At 32.9% G+C, this 27,879-nt stretch overlaps 1 protein-coding gene across 1 annotated transcript; it reads left to right on the forward strand.

Moving 5' to 3' along the window:
- LOC106057065 (C-1-tetrahydrofolate synthase, cytoplasmic-like) lies at positions 1 to 27,877 on the forward strand. The gene is made up of 24 exons (XM_013214108.2): positions 1 to 170; positions 4,090 to 4,174; positions 6,867 to 6,980; positions 7,331 to 7,390; positions 13,529 to 13,605; positions 14,561 to 14,661; positions 14,770 to 14,906; positions 14,991 to 15,102; positions 15,739 to 15,908; positions 16,181 to 16,239; positions 16,917 to 17,090; positions 17,593 to 17,729; positions 19,891 to 20,120; positions 20,541 to 20,643; positions 20,786 to 20,862; positions 20,969 to 21,109; positions 21,202 to 21,270; positions 21,869 to 21,980; positions 22,685 to 22,866; positions 22,996 to 23,096; positions 23,219 to 23,396; positions 23,528 to 23,635; positions 24,452 to 24,604; positions 25,699 to 27,877. The coding sequence occupies exons 1-24, from the start codon at positions 136 to 138 to the stop codon at positions 25,786 to 25,788; spliced, it is 2,805 nt and encodes a 934-aa protein (XP_013069562.2). The 5' UTR covers positions 1 to 135; the 3' UTR covers positions 25,789 to 27,877.
- Positions 27,878 to 27,879: the final 2 nt, after the last annotated feature.

The raw sequence follows: 27,879 nt of genomic DNA on the forward strand, positions 1-27,879 counted from the left end.
AAAAATTTTCCGCAACTTTTAGTCAACGCGTTTTTGAACTGTTGCATCGTGAGAGACACATTTGTCAGAATTTAGATTATCTAGAATCTAGATCTAAATCTAGCAGTATCACAGGACTTTCCCATAGATTTAATAATGGCACAGGTTTTAAGTGGTACAAAAACTGCTAAGTAAGAACATTCATTGATTAATATGGAGATCTTCTTTCTATTTTCTACTTCTAAACATTCTAAACTGACTAAACATACTCACATACTGTAACTCGTAACTGTTAGATCTAGAGTCTAGTGTTAGTACTACTAGATCTAGATCTAGAGTACTAGTAGTGTGTGACTAGTGTGTAGTCTGTAGAGTAGTGTAATAAGTGTAGACTCCAGACTGTAGTGATTAGACATTAGATTTCTAGTATCATTAGTTTATATTAGTAGATCTAAGAATAATGATCATCTGTCCTGTGACAGCTCGAGTTTGCATAACTCTGTAAAAAAATTAAATCCCTCCACTTTTCCCTTTCAGCAGCTGTTCTCAGGCTTAGTTAGGGGGATATCAAGACTCAAAACAGAGGCTGTTTGCTGCTGGTCCTTTCTTTTGTTATCCAGCCAGCTTTTCTTTGGACTTTGGACTGACCCTTTCTACCCTCCTCTGTAGGTCTGTACCTTGAAGAATAACAATATTGTCAATATGACTATGACGAAACCAGCTTTCGTCTCTTCTCAGTATTGAGTTCTTCCTTTTTGCCAGCCAGAGACAGAGTGTTGACTTGTAAAAATACAAACTCATTTGTCTTCTGGTATCTGATATCCAGCATTTTTATGTAGCATTCTCTTTCAGTCTCAGGATTCAGTGTCCAACTTTCAAAACCAAAATAGTACAGAAACCACTAGGGAAGAAAAAAGTTTTACTGGGAAGCTGATGTTACTCTTCTAGATCTAGTATTACTATATCTATACTTAGAATAGATCTAGTATTAAAAATTCATAATCTATTGTCATAGTCTGAATTTAGTCTGAACTATTGTATCATCTCTAGATAATAATTTTATGATATATACACTTTTTTAGAATCCAGCCCTAAGCCCTAGAATAAAAATACTTTATTTGACTTAAATAGAATGCCTTGTGATTTCATTAGACTTGTCATTAAAATTAGTGATTTTTTACTACAGTATAAAATAATAAGGCAAAACTCTTTATGACAGGATGTCACAGGGTAGTTGTTACTTTTGAGTGTACATAAAAATTGGTAGCGAAGGTACATTTATAATGTAGCATGTTGTCTTAGCTCAATTCATCAATTTACATTTTTTTGTCTTTGTCAAATTTTTATTGTAAAGAAAGTTTATTAAAAAAAATTTGCATGAGCCACTAAGTTTTATGCCCAGTTAAGTCTGGTATGAGGATGTACTGTGTCTTTTAAATTGTTACATTAAATTTTTCTGCAAAAATTCCATTGTTTATAACCTGGCTTATAAGTTAACTATCTATTCCTTCTATTTTGAGTGAAAATGAATGTACCCAGATTATTGCTTTGATAATGGGATCATGGGTTGCCTATGAGTCAGGGTCCCTCTGTTATGAGGCACCATTTTAGTTACAGGAGCTGTATCATAGTTGATTGTTCCAACGGTTAAGGGACTCAACTGATTTTTCAAGGAGGTTGTCTCTTGAAGCCTTAGTAAAGGAATGTTAAGCATTTTATTAGGCGCCATCTTAGTTAAAGGAGCTGTTGGAGGGAATATCATAGTTGATAGTTCTGACGCAGGACTCCACACCTGATTTTTCAATGAGGTTGTCTCATGAAGTCTTAATAATGTTTGCAAGGCAGTAGGGGTTTGAGATGAAGTATCCCTCTCATTTATGAATTGGCCCTGCATGCTGCATGAAGCTCCCCAAATACAAGTGAATTATAGTGAAGGAAAAAAGAACAGATACTTTTGATTCCCCAAAAAAAGGAGGGACAGTATAATGTCAAAACTCAGGACACAGGCTTACACTTTTTTTTGCAGTGAAACACACTGTTATAATTACTCACCCTCTTCCCATATATATCTCAATATATGTTCAACAATATGGTACCTTGGTATTTATTCTAATGGAGAATGGATAAGGCAACACTAGATGGTACTTAATGTGTTTGAAGTAAAATTGTATTTGGAATGAGGAAGTAATTAACATATCAATTCATATTGCTGCCATGCAAATGTAAGCATTGGCCTCCTTCAGTCATAGAATTACTAGGGTTCATCTTCTAAATCACTTTTTCATGAGAGCCCTATTCTGGAAGGCAATCCTGTACACCTACAATGCAGATTAAGTTGTCTGTTTTTTTTTTTTGTTTGTTTGGTTCACTTTTCTTCGGAGCTGAGGACAATACTTTTTTAAAGGCCAGAAATTCAAAATCCCAGTCTTCACCAGGATTTGAGTCTGAGACCCATTGGTTTGGAAGTCAAGTGCTATAGATACTACTCAGCCACTTAGTCAATAGTAAATTTTTATATGATAATAAAAGTTAATGTTTATACATCCCAGCTGTGTAGACTTGTACCTTTAGCCAGGACTAAAAATGTGCTTTATCTTTTTGTCATTTTTAAGGTCATAAATAAGTAAACTTACTAGATTGACATCTATAATATAGTACTAAAGTCTACTTTATACAGGTGTCAACTGTCAATCTTAATATGAGACAGAAAACAAACAGCATGTCTGCTCATGCTACGGGGTCTGTCATGGAATCATATGATCATATTGATAGGATGGCTGCCTGGTTCCAGTGTATATTATATTTTATGTGCTTTTGACTACATAATGCTTGCATCATCCTGTAGAGCTATCTGGAATTTATATTGTTGTAACCCTGCCTTTCACCAGTGCTTGAGATGCTCACTAGCGCACTGTTGAACGTAAACAGGGAGACACTAGAATAGAGAGAAGAAGGTGCATCAGGGATTGTGAAGAGTCTGAATGTTTAAGAAACTAAGAGGCCAACTTTTGTGCTGCCTGAAGGTTGTAGTAGGGACCTGGAGCGAAGGGGGGACGGCTGTCGTTGGTCCACAAACAGGTTAAGTAGCAAAGGACTGGTATACTTAGTAGTAAGACTCTGAGGAAGCTGAAGGATGTTATGTGTTTGCCCTAGTGAATAAACACAACTATTTATTTCCTGTTAAACAGTGTTGAGCTGCCTGCCTTTTCCTTGAGTGCCTACCCTAGGGTTGCAACAATTGTCAGGGTTATGTTAAGGCCTTAGCTCGTTTGCCTGGGCCCCTGACATTCAACCAGGCACCTTTGTGCTTGCAATAAATAAGTGACTCACTGTTGACAATGTAAATGTTTAATGATAGGACTTTAAGTTATGATGAACATTATAATATTGTGGATCTATTAATTAAATAATAATTCTACACCTTGCTGTCCCACAACGTACACATTAATGTTCGAAAACCACAACACACTGCTGTCTCTAGTCACCAGCGTAGACTTCCAATCCCAAACTAACTCCCTGTAGAAACAAATAGTAAAGACAAACTAACAAAAAGGTCTAGTATACTATGGCATCGAAAAGAACTGCAAAATGCAGTCATGCCTTAGATACTCACCCTAAACAGGGGAACACAGAAGAATCTCAACAAACGTTACACCAGCATAACAAAACCACTCCATAAGCCTACAAGCAGCAAGGCAACAAAGAAAGTGCGTTCAAAAAATGTGCACTTAATAAACATTGGTGCTAATACCATAATCTACGCACCGACAACAATATTTAGAAAAATAAAAGCCAAAAGAAAAAATGCATAGCTTACAAATAATAGGAGATTCCACCACCAAAATCAGGTTCTATTTAAATTGAATTGACTGAACTGCTATAATTAATGCTTAAACCTGACAGCCCTAGTGCAGATATATTTGTGTGTACTTGTGTGTGAAGCTGATTGTTGGGTTTATTATTTAATTCCATGAATTAAGTACAATTTATCTGCAAATCCAATTGACTTCATGTATAAATATTATTTATTATAACAAATTGATTTTAATGATGCAAATTGTAAGGGGCAAAAATCCTCAGTTATGTCTTTTCTCATTTCTCTATTGTTAGCGATATCAAGAAACAGCTCAAAGATGAAATTACTGAATTTCAGCAACAGTACCCCGATTTTCGTCCTGGATTGGCAATAGTTCAGGTATTTATATTAAAAATTCTAAACATTTTGTGTGAATTATTTTTTCAACCTGACTATTGATCAATATAGCAGGTGAAAAGAAAACAAGCAGAGTTAAGTACATTCAGATATATGAATTTGTTTTCTTAATTTGTTAATGAGTTAAAAACTGGTTGTGTCCACGTCCATGTGTTAACTTATAAAAATGATTCTTAAATGATTCTCTTAAGCAGTCTAACATTGTAAGTCATATTAACTATTTGCATCAATGAAAGATTTAAAATCTTGATTAAAGTCACAAAAACTTCAAGAGCACAACATGGCCTGACTTGTGCAATATGCCAAAAAAAAAAAAAAATCCAAAAACTTCAAATTAAATTGCGAGATAACAGTACTTTTGTTTAGACATTATCAACAGAGCTTTTCAAAATGACATAATGTAATTTTTTTTATTTAAACTATAGAAACAGACTCGTTATTTATGTGAGTAAGTAATTTTAATTACATAGACTGTAATGTCTCTTTAAAAAAAGTAAAGTTCCCCTTTCGGACCTTATGGTCTATAGGGCAGATGATGTAAAGGTCGTCTGTTTAAGTCGCCTACTGTTAACGAGAGTGTCATATGGCCTTTACTTTTCCCCAACTAATGTCAGGTACCCATTAGAGCTGGGTGGACTCAGAGGCGCCCAAAGATCCCGAAATTAAAAATCCCAGTCTTCTCTAGGATTCGAACCCGGGATCTCCGGTTCAGAAGCTAAGCGCTTTACCGTTCAGCCACTGCGCCTCCGTAATGTCTCTAAATGAATTATAAATTACTTTCAGATCTTGACAAAAAAAAAAGGCTTAGGTAGATTGATACATTAAAAAGTTTATAAATGGTTGCATTATATTATTATTTTAAAACCAAATGATATACCCAACACATTGAAAAATATATTGATAATTGTCACCATTTGACTAAGTTGGAATGCAGGTGTTGAGGTGTTAATTATTTTGTACCTCTATAGAAGGGAAATAGTGGAGTGTGACCCATATTAAGCTCTGTAATGGAGAACCTACCTTAATAGAGTGGTAAGGTTTAGAAAGACAACAATAGAAAAAGACATAAAAACTTTGTAGCCCAGAGTGAGACATTACAAGGAGGGGGACAATGGTCTGCAAGGGGAAGAAAGGATGTTGCTGCTTAGTTGATGGAGAGACGGAAGGGAAAAGAGAAACTGTGTGTAAACTAAATGAAGTGACAAGATAAAAGTAAAAAAAAAACAAAACAAGAAAACCAACAGACCAAATTTTTAATGAGAGAAAATAGTGAATTATAGCAAAGTAAGGTAAAGTACAGCATTGCTGGGAGGCTGAGTTTGTTGAATCAGAGAGTCTTTGGTTCATGTCCCAGTCAGTGCTGTTCCTTATTTTGCTATATTTAATTCACCGTTTCCTCTCATGAAAAATTAGATCCATATTGCTGTCTTTATATATGTAGCTCCTAGATTCCCATTAGTATTTAACAAAACAAAAGCTGGATATTATTTAAACATATATAGATATGTAAACTTAAATAAATAATAAAATTTTGCAGTGCACCTCTCTAATATAAAATGTCACTGCTTAGCTAAAACTTCTGTCTAAAAATGTAAATGTTCTAAAATTTTTCTTTTATCTTTTAAAGCTTTTTAAAAAAAGAAAACCCATTGTGTTCTGCAGTATTTCTTATAAAATAATGCAAAACACAAAGTGAAAGTCCCCCCCAAAAAATGTACAAAATAAAACATAATTAAAATTTAAATAACAAGAAGGGTCAGTTGTGATTCTTTTCATACATAGTAGAGCAGTACAAAAAGAAAATGCAGATGATGTTGTAGCAGAAGGCTCTTTTAATGGAAAAAAAAAAACATGTTTGAGAGATTTGTTTATAGATTTACACCAAAAAAAATGGCTTTAGGCATACATCTTTATGTATGATAAATGTCGAGATATTTAGTTACAATTAATCCCCAATTAAAAATTTTGCAATAGGCCTGTCACAGTATTATTTCCCCTCTCTGTGATGTGCTGGGGATTCTTATGTAGAACTTGATCTAGATATTGATATTAGATCTAGATATCTTTAGAGATTCAAATAATGAAGATCCTTCAATTCAAAATACAAAACTTTAATTCAGGAACTAGGAATTACTCTCAATATACAAAATGTACAAATAAAACAGTATCAAATGAATATCTTCTTCCAAGCTCGTTAACAAATAGATTCAAATAAATATTAATTCTACAACTGATAAAATATATGCCATTTGTCACTCGAGTTTCATCTCCCAACTTTTAGTATACAACCTTTCTCTATGAAATTATCTCTGCAACTGACACTTCTTTTTATCTCAAACAAGACCCCGGGCAAAAACATGCCTCTAATGATGTCATAGCACTTCCTTTAGAACTTTCTGGAAAGAAGGTGGAGCTAGTTGCTAAGGTTACTGTCGGTACTTAGAAGATGCAGCTAGTTAGCTACGTGATAGCCCTCTTAAAGTTTAAGTTTCATAGTTTACAACTTTAAAAAAAACAAAAAACAATATTTAACATTTGAAGAAAAATAAAATATTTTTTTTAGACATCTTCATTGTTGTGACAAGTCATCCACTTCTGAACTTGTATGTTAAGTATATTATCTTGGACATGATTTCAATAAATTACTCATTATAGTGTATACATGTTTTTCAAGGTTGGGGACAGAGAAGACTCAAATGTTTACATTGGTCAAAAACTTAAGTCTGCTGCAGAAGTAGGCGTGATTGCAGAGCATATTAAGCTGCCACGTTCATCTACCCAGTATGAGGTGATTTTTTTTAAATTTAAATATCATATGGCATTCCAATTTATAAGACTATAAATACTTTTCCTCAATTTAAATTTTGCCATAAGGAACTTTAAAAGGTTTGAACGTATTAATATAATACACAAGATTGCAACTTTTCAGACATTAACATTTTATATTGGAAAAGGAAAATATTTTTTATAAAGCTCAATTCTTCAGTGAACCTTTTTTTTCCCTATCATGTGCTTTTAGCCCAGCCAAGCTACTAAAGTTCTGCTTCCAAGCTATACACCACTGTTTAGATGTTTGTGACATTTGTGTTTTTAACATACAAAATGCAATTAAATTTAAAATTCTTTTGCTTTTGTCAGGTATTAGCTTGTGTGGATAAATTAAACAATGATCCTAAAGTCCATGGCATTATTGTTCAGGTAATATTTTTACTCTTGCACATTACTGATTTTAATGGATAGCTTTAATATTACTTTGTATGGGGGTGTTGGCATTTTAAAAACTGAATTAATTGGTTTGGCTTTAAAATTATTATTATTTTTTTTTCAACTTGCTTAAAATCAAGAATTCTTTTTGTCACTGCGTTGTTTTATATGTTATGAATGTGGCTGTGGCTATCAATGTAGGCGTGGTGGTGACATTGGGTTCTTGTTACAAATCACAGAATAATGAAATGACGCTGGGTGTAGCAGACACAATAAGTTTAATATAACACCACATAGTGAATACACCATACATACTCGACCCAGGAATGGTCAGTATTAATCCAACAGTAATATACGAATATCACAACTTAGTACTTATTCTATAACCAACTACTTTAAACATCTAACTCTACTGCTTATATATTAAGTGACTCAATACAAGTGCTTGCTACAAGATCTCTATGTGGACTGACTGCCTTTAACTCTCTGGTTCACCTAAGGTCAAAAGTGTTCACCTTAGTGCAACATGGGTTGTGAATAAGATTCACAATATGGAATTAACATACACAATACAGAATTAGGGTTTCTACTCTATGGCACCAACTTTGAGGTGGTGACATTACCTATCACCCCCCTTTTGAAAAAAATTTTGAAGAAATTTTTTTTAGCTTGACGACATAATTATCATAAGTAGGATCAATTGGAATTCTTGGGGTCTATCAAATTTACAATAGCAGAGTTCAAATAGAACTACAAACTTCGAATAAAATATATAATATGATAGTGTCACACAAAATATTTTTGGAATCGAAAAAATTCATACAAGGGCTAGATTCTCCAATCCATCATATTCTTGTAAGGCAATTCAAATAATTCTCTGAGTCAAATACTTTACATCTCAAATAATTCTTTACATGTAGTTCTAATATATACATCAATGTTCAAAGTGTTCAATATTTACAAGTCTTTTTCATAGTAATATGTGCAAAGTGTGACGAAAATTTCAATGACAATCTCCTATGTCACAATGTGAAAAATTAATACAAGTTTTTATTCACAATATCTATTTATAAAAAAATCTTTGACACTATAGCAATGTTAGAAGTCTGGTTTTTTTTTTTAACACCAATAGTACAATATGTACAAATCATGTAGAAAATGTTACAAGTAAGTCTCAATATGTAAGTGATAAGTATAGAAAAATTCAAAATATATGTGTCAAAATTCAAGATCAAATTGATTAATGATCATTTTGTATTTCTTGTTTTTTAGCTTTATCTTTATCATCTATTTGTATTTCATCTGTTTGTATTTCACTATCATTTGTTTGTGTGTTAATTGTTTGGCAATCTTTATTTAGTTTAGATGCTTCTGTTAGCAAATGAGTTTGACATTCTACATCTATTTTATTTGTATCTGCAATTGACTGATTATGTTTAGTTGCTTCATGTATACTGACATTGTTGAAATCATGTGAATTAGTAGTTGATGCTAACTCAATGTTTTCTTGATTCACACTATTAGCCCATTTTACTAAGGCTTCTTCTGACAGTTCAACTATATTCTCTATGTTCCCTATAATTAGTTCTTCAGCTGGGTTGTTCATTACTATGGCTTTGTATTGACCAGTGAACCATGGTGATTCAATGAAAACTAATGCTGTTTCACATACTTCCCATAGATCTTTATTCGCATAAGTCAGTGTGACCTTGTCTTCAAGTATCTGTTCAGGTTTTACTAGTGATTTCTTCACAATGATTGAGGTGCAGCCGCTGTCACGTAATGCATATACCTTAATGCCATCCACATAGGCAGGATACACTTTTAATTTGGCTACCTTTGTCTGTATATATGCTGCTGTTTCATATTGTATTGGTCTTTCAGTTGCTACAGCTGCTATGTTTTGTCTGGTATGATTGTTATTGTGGTGAGTATGTTGTCTATCTTGAAATTGATCTCTTCTAGACATTCTGTTGTTTTGCCATCTTCTGTTTGTTTGATGTGATCTACTGTTAGTTGGACTGTAGCTTTGCCATGTTCTTCTGTTATATTGTTGTTGATAGGATCTATTATAGTTAGGACTGAAGCTCTGGAAAGTTCTGTTATCTCTTCCATATCTATGGTTTCTATTTACATGTTGCTGTTTTTCTGATGCCATTCTCTTTCTGCACTCTGCTTTGGTGTGACCCAATATGCCACAGAAAAAACATTGTATGCTCTTGGCATATTTAAATTTATTTGTAGATCTTGGATGGTTTTCTGTCACTGTTGCAGCTACATTGTACAATTCCCTTTTGTCTATGGTGATGTTTGGGTGGGAGTCCTTGTATGTTGTTAAGTTTGATATCAATTCAGCTTCATTTTTTATTTTTCTCTCCTTCAGGAATGAGAATGCTGCATCTGTAACATTTATTAAGACATTCTCAATGAGAAAGAAAGCTAAGATCTGTTTGGGGTCATCTAAGTTACAGTTTGCGAGTTGTAGCCACTTTGTCATGTTCTGGCGCATGTCATGCACTGTTCTTTTTAAATCTGTATTCTTTGCTAGTTTTATTTCCCTAAAAAGTTTTCGATAGTGCTCCTCCGTTTTGCCAAAATGTTCAATAAGTCTTTGTTTTACTGTGTTGTAGTCTTTTCTTTGTTCCATAGTTAGTGTGTCGATGATGTTTAGTGGTTCACCTCTTAGGTTAGCTAGAAGTTGTTGAGCCATTTGTGCACTATTCATATTTGCTGTTTGACAGATGTATTCAAATTGGATTATGAAATTTTCTAATGTGTCTTCTTTTGGATCAAAGTTCCTAAATTTGCTATGATACTGATGATGAGATGAAGTTTGACTTGCTGAATTGTCTTTATTTTCTTTTGCTAGTTTTGCCATTTTTTCCTCATGTTCTTTTAATTTTATTTCATGCTGGCGTTCTTTTTCTTTCTCTAAGTTTTCTTGTTCTTTCTCTCTCAGTCTTCTTTCATGTAGCCTTTCTTCCCGTTGCTTGTCTTTTTCTACTCTAATTCTATCTATTTCAATTTTAATGAATGCAGCTCTATCATCTTCTTTTAACTTTAGTTTATCCACTATCTCTATTAGTTTTTCATATTCAGCCATTTTCAAAGATTCAAATTAGTAATATAGTTAATTAATAGATATGTGTACACTAAGTAGTTGTAAATGAAATATTGTACAATAAATACTTATTATTGCTCAAATAGTAATTACAGGTAACAGTAGATATATATTTTGTGCGAAACAATTGAGGTTATGAGGTATCTTAAATTATTCTTGGTACTTTGTCTAGTTCATAATGTAATACTTTACTGATCAATTATGTGATTATGTATTTTTAGTATCTCCACTTGCAATGTAAAAGTTTATTGCAACAAGTAATTCACAATTATGTGAGCCTTATAAGTCTGATAAATAGTGATCAATGTATCAATAGTATCAAAATATGAATGTTGTCAATCTCAAATAAAAGTATATCCCATAGTGTATCAAGTGTGTAGTGTAGTGTTGATAATAATAAAAAAATAGGTTGAAATAAGAAGTAAATAAATATATATATTAATAAGTAATTAGACAAACATAAATACACTACAGATACTAAACAGTCTGCTTTAAAGAGACATTACAAGATAGTAGAAATAGTAGACAAAAGAATTACAATGAGAAATAACTATGACGCAAAAAAAATTCAACAGATGTAAACAAGACAATACAAGAGTTTAACAATATGATAGATACTTGACGAAATACAAACTTAACTAATACAGCTATACGATCAAGTATTTACTTTATCTAAAGAGTCCCTACCAATACCTGGATGCTTACTTGAAAAAAAAATATAAATGCTCAGACTCAATAGATAATTAAATTTAGTCCCTAAAGTCAAATGTATATATAAATACAAATGTAAACAATGAAAAAAATTGTGGTGTAGTTCAAAGAGAACTAATCAATATTGATAATACTAAGGGTAATTAAAGTTACTTCCCTTAAATATTCACTTGATGCTTGACTTGTACATAAAGTTCCGGTGATGCTCCACATAAAATATGTCCACAGTACAGTTCATAAGTAATCCACTTGCTAAATCCGCAGCACAACGGTACAGTTCATAAGTAATTCACTTGCTAAATCCATAGCACAATGGTACAGTTCATAAGTAATCCACTTGTTAAATCCACAGCACAATTGTACAGTTCATAAGTAATCCACTTGTTAAATCCACAGCACAATGGTACAGTTCATAAGTAATCCACTTGTTAAATCCACAGTACAATGTTACATGATACGGTACTCAAGTCCTTGAACAATAATAATCCAATAAATACTTCATATGTTTGACAGATAATCCATTAAACAATTCATATAGTTGACAAGTAATCCAATAAATAATTCATGTGCTTGATAGGTAATCCACTGTTTCGTACAGTTGCTGAAACAAATATAAATAACTAAAAATGACCATAAGTAGTGACGACAAGAGAGGTCTAAGAGTAAGAGCGCTCTCTTATTAAATGTGCTGTTAGACAGCGACAATAGGAGTGTGTCATTAGAATTATGACGAGCACTTGATGTAGATGATTCTTGAATATGTCAGCTACTTCGACTGACCATATATCAGCTGTCTTCAAACGATGACTTGAATAACTTGTAGTACTAGATTTTCACCCACACCGGTTGTAGTATCACGGTTGTCTAGTTTCACCCACACAGGCTGTAGTATCCAGGTTGTCTCAGGATATCATGTTTGATCTCTTTCGCTTAGGATGTTAAAGTAACTTTGAGCAATGCTGTGCTCCTAAAGCTATCTCAACTGGTGTAAAAGTACAACCACATAAATCAGTTCATCACAGATGAAAAAATAGCTCGCTAACGGTAACTGTGTCATGGCAGGTCAACATGACATGTAGTAGTAGATCTAGATACCAAGTGTGTAGTCAAAAAATTTAATAAATTCTGGATTAGTTGCAATTCATGTAAAGTTCAATCTTGAAGTACAAGTTAAAATAGTAGGCACAGTTAACTTTCAATTTCAGCTCTGTTTTCTGTTAGTAGTGTTAGACTAGCTGAAGATAATAATAATGTCACTCTTGGATCACGTGAATCTCACTTGAAAAATTGTGTGCTGGTCTCAATAAATGTAGATCTAGGTCATCTCTATAATGTTGAATGTGTCGCTGAACGACCAAATGAGAAATAGTAGCGTCTAATAATCAGGTTTTAGCTTTCTTGCTCGTTGAGTGGCGTCATGATTTGTGTAAAAAAATTATTCTAGAGTTACTTTTTCCTGTGTTTACTAAATAGTTCAGTTGCCAACTTCAAAAATATCCGTATAAATGTTACTGTAAGTAACTGTAGTATTAAAATACTTCTGACAGCAATAGAAAAAAATTCTTGACTTGTTCCTCTGGTGCTCATAAATCCTTTAAGTTAGTAGTTCTGACTTCTGACATCATAAAATATCGTTTGCTGACACTTCTGACACTATAATTGCTGTTTGCTGACACTTCTGACAGTATTAATAGTCATTTTCTGACACTTCTGACACCATTAATGTCACCGTGTTGTTTTATATGTTATGAATGTGGCTGTGGCTATCAATGTAGGCGTGGTGGTGACATTGGGTTCTTGTTACAAATCACAGAATAATGAAATGACGCTGGGTGTAGCAGACACAATAAGTTCAATATAACACCACATAGTGAATACACCATACATACTCGACCCAGGAATGGTCAGTATTAATCCAACAGTAATATACGAATATCACAACTTAGTACTTATTCTATAACCAACTACTTTAAACATCTAACTCTACTGCTTATATATTAAGTGACTCAATACAAGTGCTTGCTACAAGATCTCTATGTGGACTGACTGCCTTTAACTCTCTGGTTCACCTAAGGTCAAAAGTGTTCACCTTAGTGCAACATGGGTTGTGAATAAGATTCACAATATGGAATTAACATACACAATACAGAATTAGGGTTTCTACTCTATGGCACCAACTTTGAGGTGGTGACACTTTTAAAATCCTTTTTTCTTAGTGTTAAATTTTTTTTCCATTTTAGTATTATATGGTGTCCTTTCCAATTGATTAAAACTGATGTCAAACTTTGTCTACCAAACAGCTACCTTTAGAAAGTGATACTGTTATTGATGCCCACCGTGTGACTAATGCCATTCTCCAGAGTAAAGATGTAGATGGGTATGTTTATATTATAAATGTTAGGGTCTGTTTTTTCCTTCTCCTTTAATGAATGCTGTCATAAAAGTTAGTAATCACATTTGTTAATCATAAAATTCCCTCAAGCCTGCTACATGTTTATATAGTGAAAAAAAAAGAAATTTAGCTTACACTTTAAGATTTTGACTCCGTACTTGTTATTATGTGTGTTGCTCATTGTGAGTTAGGAGGTGCGGAGGCAGAGTGGTAAAGGGCTTGGCTTCTAAACGGGGGTACTGGGTTCGAATCCTTGTGAAGACTGGGATTTTTTTATTTCAGGATCTTTGGGTACCCTGAGCCCACCCAGCTCTTATAGGTATCTGATATTAGTTAGGGAAAAGTAAAGGCGGTTGGTCGTTGTGCTGGCCATATGACACCCTTGTTAACCGTGGGCCACTAAAACAGATGACCTTAACATCATCTGCCCCATAGATTGCAAGGTCTGAAAGGGGAACTTTACTTTACATTGTAATTTACTTTAGTGTGTTTATATCAGATGAATTACTCTGTAATCTATAGAGATTGATTGCAAAGTGTGCTCAACTAATTGCTTTTTGCTGTGCTTGCTTATTTCTTATACTATGGTTCTATTTGCTAGTTCTTAAAATAAATATAATATACCGAAGGATATTTTAAAGATGACAATTCATGAATATATTGTAACATCGAAGGAATATCCAGTTTAAGTCTTTAGTCACTGTCGGTTAAAGAGATGTTCTCACTGAGAATGCTATTTGTCTACAGTCTCTATTTCAATTAATGTATCTAAACCCTAAGCTAACTTTTCGCATTGCATTCACAGTTGTCCTTCTTAGTGCGCTAATCTAAATTTGATCCTAACAGTGTTAGTTGTTTAAAAGTTTTGTTTGAGGATTGGGGCATTTTACCAGTTACCAAGAGGTATCATAGTAAACTACAACCAATTTTTTCCACTCAGATTGCATCAAGACAATGCTGGACGTTTATCTCGAGGAGACTTAGATACTTGCATCTTACCTTGCACTCCACGAGGCTGCATGGAATTAATCAAAAGAACAGGTATGCTGCATGCTAGTAATAAAATAATATTACTGAAACTAATCTATCAGATATTTCTAACAAAAATTCCAGACAGACTTGTTAATTGTTTTTTTTTTTTTTTTTAAGGAGTGGACGTGAAAGGTAAAAATGCAGTTGTTCTTGGCCGTAGTAAGATAGTAGGTGCCCCAATGTCAGATCTACTGCTGTGGAACCATGCTACAGTTACTGTTTGCCATTCTCGTACTGCTGACTTGAAATCTGAGGTTAGGACAATTTTTTTTAGCTTGTAATGATCTTGCTGACATCCAGACTTTCGAAAGATCTAACAGTGTGTTTATATCTAATAGGTCCAAAGAGCCGATATATTGGTGGTTGGTATTGGACAAGCAGAACTAGTTAAAGGGGACTGGATCAAGCCTGGAGCTATAGTCATTGACTGTGGTATTAACTCTATACCAGGTATTTCAATTAGCTCTCATATTCGTAGTATTTTACTAAGAAATATAAAAGTTTAAAAAAAAAATTAATTCTATCATTTTTTAAAATTATATTGGGGGGGGGGGGGTATCATTTTAAAAAAAACCTGTCATTGTTATGTTAGTAAAATTGTAACGGCATGAGTTACTCTTAATGTGTGTAATAATGCTTATACTTTGTCTTTCAACTTGATGAGAAAATTTCATAGTTAAATCCTGAGGACTAAATGAGCACACAGAAAAATTTGTTAAAAAAGAAACATGTTATAGTGTAAATAGTGGTGGGAAATTAGTTTAGTAAATGAAATATATTTTTTAAAAATAAGTTATCAATATTTTTTAATTATGTGAAATTATTTATATGTTTATTTTTGTGCGTCAATAGCAAACTAGATTAAGCAAGCTTTATTAACTTAATTTTTTATTTAAAAAAAGGAATTATTAAAAAAAAGATATTAATCTGGAAACCAGTAGAAGTTTATCTCAGATATTGATCTAGTCATCTATGAGAACGATGAAGAAGAAGAAGAAGAAGATCTAGTCATCTGAACCCTACAACATAATACTGAGAATGTAGAAAAAGAAAAAGATAACATTATTGCAAACATTTCTTTGATAGATGAAACCAAACCTAGAGGTTATCGTTTAGTTGGTGATGTTGACTACAATTCTGCCAAAGAAGTTGCTTCATGGATCACCCCGGTTCCAGGAGGTGTTGGACCTATGACTGTTGCTATGTTATTGAAAAACACAGTAGACCAAGCTAAGAAAAGCTTTGTTAAGCTTGCAGTAAGCATTTATTTCTTTCTCATAAAGTGAATAGTGTTATATTGCTCTACCTGCTACTGAATTATCTAAATGTACATGAATGTGCACTGAAGTCATTTTATTTTTAAGTCTGACAGTTGAATCAAACTATTTTACAAATATAATTGAAAAAGTTGCCTCTAGAGAAAATCCTAGATTTATTTTGGTAATTCTATATCTTAGCTGTCTTTGTTTAAAAATAAATAAAACTAAAGATACACTTGTTAATGGGTAATGACATATATTGTTGTCAGGTTTCTTCACAATGGAACATGCAGTACCTGCCTCTTCACTTGAAGGATCCAGTTCCTAGGTATATATCTTTTTTTTTTTACATTCTTGATCACTTTTCTAGTTTTAGTTTGTATATAAATGAGTTTAAACCTTCTTACACATTTACAAACTATCAAAATAATTTGAAGAAAATAGAGCTTTGTATGAAAGGGTTCATTGTTTAAAACAAAATGAACCACTTCAGTTGGCATTAATCAGACTTAGTGGTTGGGGAGGAGTTTGTTCTATAATGAAAGAAATGGGCTGCATTATGAAACATGAAGTAACAACCATCCTTTAGCTCTTAAAGCAAATAGGTGTGAGGTGACCTTGGCGGGGAAGAGGAAAGCTGTTCTATCATTGTTAGAATAATGGAACAGCATTTTGCTGTATCAAATGTGTTAAAGTAACTTGAGTATGAGGCTGTTTAGATTCTGCCTTTACTTTGAGGCCCAAGTAATTTAAACCTGTAAATTTTCTTGGCCTAAAACAACCACCCAATTCTGAATATTTCCATTATTTAACCTCTGTTACAAAGAAGAAAAATGGAATAAATATTTGCAAAGTGTTTCTGGCATATATGATAAGTGAAACTTTGTGAGGACTACAACATTAATTAAAGAAAAAAAAAAGAGTTTTATTTTGATTTAAAAAAAAAATTAAAACATCTTGATAAGTATCTGTAAGATAATGCCTAATCTATTTACAATCTTGTAGTGATATTGATGTTGCCAAGGCTCAGATACCAAAAGATGTGTCTCTACTTGCCCAAGAAATAAACCTTCTGCCAGAAGAAGTTGATCTCTATGGAAAGAAAAAGGCCAAAGTTTCTCTCAAGGTTTTGGACAGACTAAAAACACAGAAAGATGGAAAATATGTTGTGGTTGCTGGGTAGGCTAGTATAGTTTCAATGTGTGTACTGTAAAATTTAGGTTCTGGGTTTGATGTATGCTATGTATCCTATTTATGAATTGTTAAATTATTTCAAAATAGTATTTTGATTCTGTGTGTCTTACACTGAGACCAATCATCGTAGTAGACCTGAACACTGACCTGTGACATGGAGACCAATAACTTGAATTGATGCCACATCACAGGTCTGTAATTGTAAATTGGCAACGAGCTATTGGTTTCCACTGGCCACAGGTTGTTACGTCACAGGTCAGTGTTCAGGCCTGCTATTGGTTTTCGCTTAACTAACACTCAGTTATAATAATGTATGAGTATAGATATAACAATGTATACGTGAATAGATAAATGTAGATATAAATAAATCACAATGTATGTGTTTATAGATATTACATTTTTTATTTGGTGTATAGATATAAAAATAATGAGTGTATATATATGTTATTTTATCATTCATATGATTTCATATATGTGTCTCTTACAGTATCACTCCAACTCCACTGGGGGAAGGCAAGAGTACCACTACTGTTGGTTTAGCTCAAGCTCTTGGTGCTGAACTGAAGAAAAATGTTTTTGCTTGTATTCGTCAACCTTCTCAGGGTCCAACATTTGGCATTAAAGGTAAGAGACTTTTTTATTAAACTCCCATAATTATTTTCCTCATTCCATTGAAATGACTAATTTTGTCCATTCATAGTGCATTAACATGTTATCATAAGTGATAAAACTTCAATAACGTTTTTGTTTTTATCAGAAAACATTATATTTGATTGAGAATTAAAGGGGCATACAGACCTGCCCACCGTTACGCAAAATCTCCCAAAAATGACCGTCAGTACGCAAATATGCATTTAACCCGTCGCATTACGCATTTCGTATCCTTTTTTTTCCCCTCTCTTGACTAGCTTACGAGCGGTCACGGAGGTCACGCTAAGCCATCCTGTTGGAGGGGGGGGCGGAACAGAAAAGGTGGGGGAACACATTGTGTCCAGATCTATACGTTGATTGGTTCTTAAAGGCAATTAGATTTAGTCTAGAAATGAAGAATGCGGGAGTGGCGGGTTGGTACCATCAGTTAGCTGATACACCAACGTGACCTTTTTTTTTGTAAGTTCATTAGTAGAAATTAATTATGTTGAATCCCTGATTCCCGTATTCATTTGTATAGAAAAAAATATCGAAGTGCTATCGATTCAAAACACATTGAGTGACATTGTAGATATCTAGTGTAGATCTAGATCTGGATTCTAGATCTAGAATCTAGATAACTTGTTATACAGAAATAGAACTAGCTAGATGTCATGATTCTCTACATTACTCTACAATCTAGATCCAATTTAGTTGTAGTATGATTTAGATTGACTAGATCTAGATCGATAACATCTAGTCTAGATTCTTAGTCTTAGTATAGAATAGATCAAGGATGAATGTAGGCCTACGAAAGTTTGGAGTAGACCTACGTTTGTAGCGGATCCACGGCATCGGTAACACTCTTGAGCCCAGATCTGGAGTAGATTATATTCATTATATAGACGTAGATCCAGATCTAGTCTAGATATCATCTTTATTGTCGTATTGATCTAGATTTAGATTGTAGATCTAATCATGACATCTAGATCTAATATTATATATATATATATATATATATAATCTTTTGTTGACCAGAGTTGGAAGGGGTGGGTCTTCTTACAATTAATATATCTCATGGTTAGTGTGTCCTCCTTCCAGTTTCCTCTTGTATAGCACCATAGATTTCTCTAAGTATTTTCCATTCCCAAGTATTAAGTAGAATTTTGGTTGTCTTTGTCAGTGTCCAGGTCTCACTTGCATACATAGCTACTGATCTTATTATGCTTTTGTATATTGTTTTCTTTGATAATGTTTTGCTCATAAGTAAATATTGGGTGCTGTAAAATTATCTGTTGCCTCCTGCTATTCTTTCCTTTATTTCTGTCAGTAGGTTATTTTTTTAATTTATTGTATTTCTTAGATGTATGAAAGTTAGTAATTTTAACATTTTGTTGCTCTGTTTGATTGTCTCTTGTCATTGTGATATACTTGGTTTTACTGTCATTGACCTCAAGTCCTGCTGGTTGAGATGCTTCTTCCAGTTGTGAAAGCTCTAGCAATATCAGAGTTGTCTTTACCCCAATAAGGCAATGTCATTGGCATAAGCAAGGTACAAAAAAAGGTTGGCTGCAGACCTATGTTTTCTCTCCTGAAGTAGTAATTGTTTCCCTTGTGTTAATGTGTACATACTTATAACTTTACTTCAATGTCATATTGAAGAGCATGCATAAAACTGAGCCTCCTTGTCTTAATCTTCATTTAATCCTAAATCCCCATGAGTGTACTGCTGTACTATGATTATTATTGAGTTGTTTAATGTCATATGTATAAGTCTTGTTCTTGAACATCTAAATAAAATCTAGAAAATTTAAGCACCTTTCTTCAAAACATTGTTCTCTGTCCTAATATACTGAAAATGAAAAAAAGCCTGGATGTTTTACAAAGGAAATGATTCAAGATTAAATTTCAAGCAAAAAAAAAACATTTTGGGAGGAAAGAAAATGTAACAGACTTTTAAAGCTTTGACTGAAATGGCAGGTTTAAATTGATGATGGTGTGGTCAATTAGGAGAGAAAGTGAAATACATTAGTTATTTCTGCTTGAAATTATTTTAGACTAAAACCCAGAATGTCATTTGAATGACCAAAACTTGATTTAAATTTCACCTAACTCATTTTTAACATTTTTTTTATTGCTATCTTTTTATTTAAAGGAGGAGCTGCAGGAGGAGGCTACTCTCAGGTCATTCCCATGGAGGAATTCAATCTTCATTTGACTGGTGATCTTCATGCTGTCACAGCTGCCAACAATCTTCTAGCAGCAGCCATTGAGGCTAGAATGTTACATGAGGCCACTCAGACAGATAAGGCTCTCTACAAGAGACTGGTACCAGAAGAGAAAGGTCTTCGAAAGTTCAGTCCCATTCAGCTTAAAAGACTTGAGGTGTGTGACTTGATCTCTTCTGAAAATAGTTTTCATTTGCCAAACCAATACTTGTGTTCAGAATGAATGAACATAAACATAAGTGCTGAAATCTACAGACTAGTCACACACTTTTCCAATTTTATTTCATTTTGAGAGTACATTTTTTTAATACCAATATTAAAAAAAAATAATTTTATGAATATAGTTTAAAAAATATAAAGCTCATCTGTTTCTATGGCCAATAGTTGGCATTGTGTTATCTAGCCAGCGCAGCAACCAACTGCTCAAGATCCTAGTCTTCACTGAGATAGAAAGTGGTGAGCCTTCTGTTCAAAAGCTAAGTGCTTTACCACTTGGCCATGACAACCCAATTTTTGCCAACTGAGCTGATTTAAAAAAATCTTTACAAAATTTAAAAAAAAAATATTTTTTTTTCAGAAACTGAGAATCACTAAAACTAACCCTAATGACCTAACAGCTAATGAAATTAAAAGTTTTGTTAGACTGGACATTGATAAGGAGACTATAACCTGGCAGAGGGGTGAGAGAATTGTATTTCTTTTGTTTAAATGTTCTGTAATACATAGTTTTAACACAAAAAAATTAATATTTTCATAAGTAAGCTGATGGATTTTAATTTTTTTTTGTCAGTCAGCCAATTAAAATGGACTTTATTTCTGCAGTGATAGATACTAATGACAGATTTCTTCGCAAGATTACCATTGGTCAAGGTCCTCAAGAAAAAGGACATGAAAGACAGGTAGAGTTTTAAAAAACTAAAGAATGATAGTGATTTAAAAAAAAAAGTAAAAGCATATTTAAATGTTTTCATTAGAAATTTATAAATATCTGAAATGCCTTCTCAGACCCAGTTTGATATAACTGTCGCTAGTGAGATCATGGCAGTGCTGGCTCTCTGCACAGATCTTCGAGATTTGAGAGAAAGGCTAGGCAGGATCGTTGTGGCCAGCAGCAAAAGTGGACAGCCTATTACAGCAGACGATTTGGTTTGTGTTTGATTTACATAAATAAACTAGGTTTTTTTTCTAGGGTTAATATGAATATTACTCAACACTTACCTTTTCATATTTATCTACAGGGAGTTAGTGGTGCATTGGCAGTGTTGATGAAAGACACAATCAGACCAAACCTAATGCAATCTCTAGAGGTCAGCTTTGTACTTTTTTTTTCTTAAACTTTAGAGGTCAGCTTTGTACTTTTTTTTCTCAAACTTTAGAGGTCAGCGTTGTACTTTTTTTTCTCAAACTTTAGAGGTCAGCTTTGTATTTTTTTTTCTCAAACTTAAGAGGTCAGCGTTGTACTTTTTTTTCTCAAACTTTAGAGGTCAGCTTTGTATTTTTTTTTCCTTCAAACTTTAGAGGTCAGCTTTGTACTTTTTTTTCTCAAACTTTAGAGGTCAGCTTTGTACTTTTTTTTCTCAAACTTTAGAGGTCAGCTTTGTACTTTTTTTTCTCAAACTTTAGAGGTCAGCGTTGTACTTTTTTTTCTCAAACTTTAGAGGTCAGCTTTGTATTTTTTTTTCTTCAAACTTTAGAGGTCAGCTTTGTATTTTTTTTTCTTCAAACTTTAGAGGTCAGCTTTGTACTTTTTTTCTCAAACTTTAGAGGTCAGCTTTGTATTTTTTTTTCTCAAACTTTAGAGGTCAGCTTTGTATGTTTGTCTATTTCTCAAAATTTAATTTAATCAAATAAAAAATAATGTAAAAAAAAAAAATAGATTGATTGATCAACAAAAGTATTTTTCAGGGGACTCCAGTCTTTGTTCATGCTGGTCCATTTGCTAATATAGCTCATGGCAACTCATCTATTATTGCAGACAAGGTTGCATTGAAACTGGTTGGAGAAGATGGATTTGTTGGTATAGTTTAAGTTTTTTTTTATTATGATGACTTTCAGTTATAAATATATTTATATTTGTATAACATAATAATTTAAATTTTAACATAAGCTTTAAATTGACAAATTTCTATAAACCATTTAATAGCATTATACTTTTTTTTTATAGAAATAGTCTAGGTAGATCTAAACAAAATCTTATATCCATTAAGTGCTTAGTTTACTAACTTACTGCCGAATAGTTATTGTTTATTAGAAGGTATTGGTTAATACCTGTTACTGAGAAGTTGGGATCCTATTGTCACTTAAAAGGGAAAAGAAAAGGCCAGATATTTTAGATGAACTTCTTTAAAGCTAAAGCCACTTAAAGAGAAAAACAAAAAAAAGCTATATGTTTTTGAATGAATTGGTGGAAGGGCTAAGAATTTTAAAAAATAAATTTTAAAAAATGCGCAGCATTATAACAGAAGGAGCTCCAAATATGATAAAAAAAAACATCTAGATTAATAGAAAATTTCAATCAAAACTACCCAGAGTAGGTTACTTGAGAAAACTTGATGGTGAAATGGAAAGAATTCAGTCCTCTTGAAAAAAATTTGATATTAATTTTCATTATGCCTTTTGATGTTTATGCATTGAATACTAATCTTAGCAATCTAAAGCATTATCACATTTAAAAAAAATCAGAAAAAAAAATAGGTTTTATTTTCCTATAACACATTTCAGTGACTGAATCTGGTTTTGGTGCTGATATTGGCATGGAGAAATTCTTTGATATCAAATGCCGTTACTCTGGTTTGGTACCCAGTGCTGTAGTTCTTGTTGCCACCATTAGGGCACTTAAAATGCATGGAGGTGGCCCCACGGTGACAGCTGGAGTACCATTACCTGCAGAATACAAGGAAGAGGTAATTTTCATTTGTCATTAGCATGTACTCAGATAGTCTGCATTTTTGCTAAAATAAAGAGAAACACTGCTTCATGCTTGACTGAAAAAATTAGAACTTTAAAAAAGTATTTCTATTTTATTTTGGCAGCATTTAGACTTGGTGGAACAAGGATGCAGTAATTTGATCAAACAAATTCAAAATGCTAACAAGTTTGGAGTGCCAGTTGTTGTTGCCATCAATAGATTTGGGTAAGCTCAGCATATGTTTGTATTGGTCAGTTCATTATTATAAATTTCTAAAGTGCATGTCATGTTTTATTGATGAAAAGAAAACCTTTTATCCTAATGCTTTTGTTTACATCATATTTCAGAAGTGACACACTATCTGAATTAAATTTGGTTCAGGGTATTGCTAAAGAGAATGGAGCTTTTGATGCTGTTATCTGCAACCACTGGGCCAAAGGTGGACTTGGTGCAGTAGACTTGGCAGTAGCAGTGAATAATGCTACTAAACAACCAAGCAATTTTAAATTCCTCTATGATGTCAGGGTAACTCAGAATTAGTTAGTCCACAGCTTGTGCTATTAGAGTTGAATAAAATATTACCAGTCAGTGTTGCTTTAAGCATTATAATTCTATATAGTTCTATAATAATAAAACAAGATTCTTGCTACTTTTAGGACCCCATTGAAAGCAAAATTGAAACAATAGCAAAGGAAATTTATGGAGCTGATGGAATTCTTCTTGAACCGCTTGCCCAGGAGCAAATTGAACGGTACAAGAAACATGTAAGTTGGATTTTTTAAAACAAACTTGGAAACATCCAAATGGGGCTTTGACTTTTTTGTATGTTACTTAAGTGGTATTTTATTATTCTTCAACTTAGTTAACTAGTTTATTATAAATGTACTAGGCATGCGCTACATGTGGGTAGCCACAGGAAATATTGCATTCCTCATTAATCTTCGGACTCTAAGACAAGCCTTACTATTATTATTATTATTATTAAAAATCTACTTGAATTTGACACTTTATTAATGATTCAAAGTTTCAAATTTTTTAAAGTTCAAAGAAAATGTTTTCCATTATAATAATGGTTGGTTCTAAAAGCAATGTGTATTGAAGAAGAAAAATGCACTTAGAAAAAAAGCAAGCATATCAGCATTTACCCATTGCAATGAAGTTATTTAGGACTAGTGACAACCTTTGTGGGAAAGTTTTAACATTTCTTTTAGTAATGTATTAAAAAAAAATTGCAAAGCTGTTTTTTTTTATTATTATTATTTATTTTTGAGATAATCTGTGTAAAGGGGGGGGGGAGAAGTCTGGTTGAGACCAATTGCTATAGCAGGCCTCATGTTGTGACGTTGCAACCTTGGTTAGTGGAGACGATTAGCTCATTGCCACATCAGTATGGCAATCAGTCTCTGTATGGTTAATCTCGATTAAGAACTCAGCAGAGATTCAAAACTAACTCTAGTCTAATCCACTAAAAAGACTTTAACTAGCAACTGTGAAAAAGCATTTAATGTGCTTGTATTATGTTTAAATTTTGTTTGCTGGCTTTAGGAGGGTGACTAAACATTGAAACTCTTTGTCCATAGGGTTTTAACGATCTTCCAATATGCATGGCTAAAACACATCTGTCCTTATCTGACAAGCCTGAACTAAAAGGTGCTCCTACAGGTTTCACCTTACCCATCAGGGAAGCAAGAGCAAGCATTGGAGCTGGTTTTATTTATCCTCTTGTTGGCACTGTAAGTTTGAATGTGTGTTCATTTAGAAGTAGGGAAGAAAAGTACTTCTGCAGTGTTAACATTAGTATGAAATAGTCAAAAACTCCTTTTCCTTCTTTATTGTTAATCTTCGTTGCAGATATTTATGTTTGAATGTAGAGTAGTGTATTACTGTTGAAAGGTCAGAATGTATTGACTTGCTAGCATACTAAATCACTCTAACCATGTGGTATAGTTGGCTATTTCACTTTCTGATAGATCCTTAAAGACCTCAACATGATTATTTGACATTTCACTTGAATAGTTTGATAGGTAACAATTAATCTCATCTAGTACTTTCAACTACCTTAACTTTAAAATATGGTTATCTTTTATTGATACGAATAATTCTAAAGCTGATTACGCAATTGAAATGGAGTAAGTATTTCATTGTTAAAATAGCCAGCCTATTTCTTGATGCATTGTAGGATGTCTTTTAAGAGAGCAATAAGGACCTAGGGCATGTACATCATTAATATATCCTTACCAACGAAATCAAAGGTCAGATGAATTAATTTAAAAAAAAAGCTGCTGCCTATAACATCTATAACTATTCAAATCTTTGTTGATGTACTTGATGCTAAAATATTTATTTTTTTAGTTGTGCATACTTTTTACAAATTTGTTTAATTTTCATCACGCTCTACTTGTTAAGGCTCTTCCTCTGTGTCGAGTACAACCAATGAAATAAACAGGAAGTAACCCTCAAACTAATTCAGTAACACCGGCGAAACAATATAGGTATTCGACGCTAGTGTTAAACATTAAACACGTTTAATGATCATAAAGGGAACTGTCAAATGTCGCCTACTCCTAGCTGTCTATATAATCCTTATTTCTACTGTGATAAGAAAAGCGTCTTGTTTATATCATCTCCTAGAGTGTTCTTACTTTTTAAAGTTATATCACATCATCGTCACTAAGTAAAAACTTCCCCCTATTCCCAAAACAAATAACTAACTCCTAATTGTGCCATAACAACTAGCAAGTCTTTAATTATAGCTAACTAACTTGCATATATGTTTAACTAGCATTTAGGATTGACTTCAAACATGTTTTTCTTTTTTATGCCTTAGATGAGTACAATGCCAGGACTTCCAACTCGTCCATGTTTCTATGATATTGACATTGACGCAGACACTGAAGAAATTTTGGGTCTCTCCTAACTGCCAATTCTGGACACATTATCAATACCTAGCAGCATGTAATATTGATTTTGAGATTATCTTCTTCATGTTAATGTACTGGTATCAGGTTGGATGTTATATGCTATTCAAGAAGTTTTTGTTTCATTATTTCAGTTTTTGCTTTCAAGATGTGAAGTATTTGTAAAACATTACAAACTGTTTTGTTGTTTATTGTGTTCAAATGGAAGGCTCAACTTTTGTTACCAATATATTGAAAAGAATTTTTTTAAATGATTTTTATATTAAAAATCAATTTTAGTAATTAATATATCATAATTATTTAATTTTCTGATATTGTACTTTAGTGGAAATGAAATATCTGAAATTGTTTATTATATAAGCAAATATTTTTTTCAGTTGTGCAAATTTTACAATTATTATGTTTGTACAGGAGGTCCTTAGGTTTAGTCAATCCCAAGTTATGAGGCTTCATGGTTATATCTTCCATATACTACATGTATATAAAGCCTTGTTTTGACATTCCTGGCCCAGTATCTCCAACACCTTCTGCAGGTTCTGCCTCTTCAGATTCACCTGCCTCAGTGTCTCCACCACCTTCTGCAGCGTCCTCCTCCGATTAAAGCTGGGGTTTTTTAATCACTGTTTCATTTCATTTTTTTTTAATCACTGTTTCATTTCATTTTTTTTAATCACTGTTTCATTTCATTTTTTTTTAATCACTGTTTCATTTCATTTTTTTTTAATTACTGTTTCATTCAATTTCTAAATGTATTTTTATTTTCTTAATTTGTTTTTTGATAATTATGCAGGGTACTGAGTTAGGGTAGGATAAGTGCTTACAGTATTTACATACAGTATGTACCTTTATTCCGACTTAAACCATAGAAAGGGATCAATGCATAACTCAAGGACCCCCCTGTTTAAATTGCAGTGTTTGTTAGATGCCAAACTATCTTCAAAATTTGTTGTCACAGAGCATGTATAATAAATATTAAACTGTCACTACTTGAAGTTGTGTTTTTAAACAGAACATTTGCATTTATTTTTCTAAAATCATGTGCTAAAAAAATGAAAAATAAGTTTATTGATTTGATTACCCAAGAATCATTGGTTAAAGGGAAACAAGTTGCTTTAATAAATTGTATGTAATATGTTTGTAATGCACAAATAGCCAATGTTTTTATCTGTCCAAATAATAACAGCTATTGATGTTTTACTGATGTAATTTTTATGCACATCAAAAACAGTATGTCAAAATGACCTCGCAAAAAATGTAAACATTCTTAGCCTGTTGACTCTGGGATATATCTGTGACCATTTAAGATGACTAGAGCTTCATTAAACAAAACATCAGAATAATAATAATAAGGCTTGTCTTCGAGTCTGAAGATTAGTGAGGAATGCAGTGTTTCTCATGGCTGTGCAGCCCCAGCTGTGACCTACATATTTTGCCACTCCCAGGGCAAGAATAACCATTGTCCGAAGGTTTTTTTTTCACCACCTGCAAAACCAAACATAATTTAGTGTACATCAGTGGTAGACCAATAAATTGCTGTCTGCAATAATTTAAACAAAATTTATGCAATAACAGATTAGCAGAAAACTGTTTCACACAGCTGATTGAGCCATATCTTGTATGCATTCCCTGAGAAAGTTTATGTATGTATTAGACATCTATTTCCATCATTTTTCCTGCCTAACCCTGACCCCTTCTCCCTTGCTTCACTTGATACCTGCTAACACAGCTTGAAAGCAGAATGCCACCTTTTATTTGTTGGCATTATTGACCTAGTTAATGTAAATATAACCCATGCTGGCGAGACTTGAGTATTTGTGAAACTATTAGATGATACTTACACTAGTTGAACTTGTTTCATTAAGACTATGAAAGTTTAGGTCAAGTTAGTGTATTATCAAAACACAACAATATAAGCCTGATATTAGACATCCTGCATTTATAGTATAAGTATTAATATTAAAACAAGACTGACCTTTGTACATCTTCATACATGTGTCAAACAATGTAATTGTAATGTACCAGTATATATAATGGTGTTAAAGACCATCTAAAGAAGCCATTAACAATAAAACACATTTATTATAATTATT

This window comes from Biomphalaria glabrata, chromosome 3 (genome assembly GCF_947242115.1).
Source record: "Biomphalaria glabrata chromosome 3, xgBioGlab47.1, whole genome shotgun sequence".
Classification (NCBI taxonomy): domain Eukaryota; kingdom Metazoa; phylum Mollusca; class Gastropoda; family Planorbidae; genus Biomphalaria; species Biomphalaria glabrata.

What these genes read in the sequence shown, in the direction of transcription:
- LOC106057065 (XM_013214108.2), top strand. Translation starts at nt 136, where the DNA reads ATGGCACAGGTTTTAAGTGGTACAAAAACTGCTAA. An exon ending in CTGCTGACTTGAAATCTGAG is followed by an intron (nt 14,907 to 14,990) that starts GTTAGGACAATT and finishes TATATCTAATAG; the next exon opens with GTCCAAAGAGCCGATATATT. An exon ending in TTTATCCTCTTGTTGGCACT is followed by an intron (nt 24,605 to 25,698) that starts GTAAGTTTGAAT and finishes TTTATGCCTTAG; the next exon opens with ATGAGTACAATGCCAGGACT.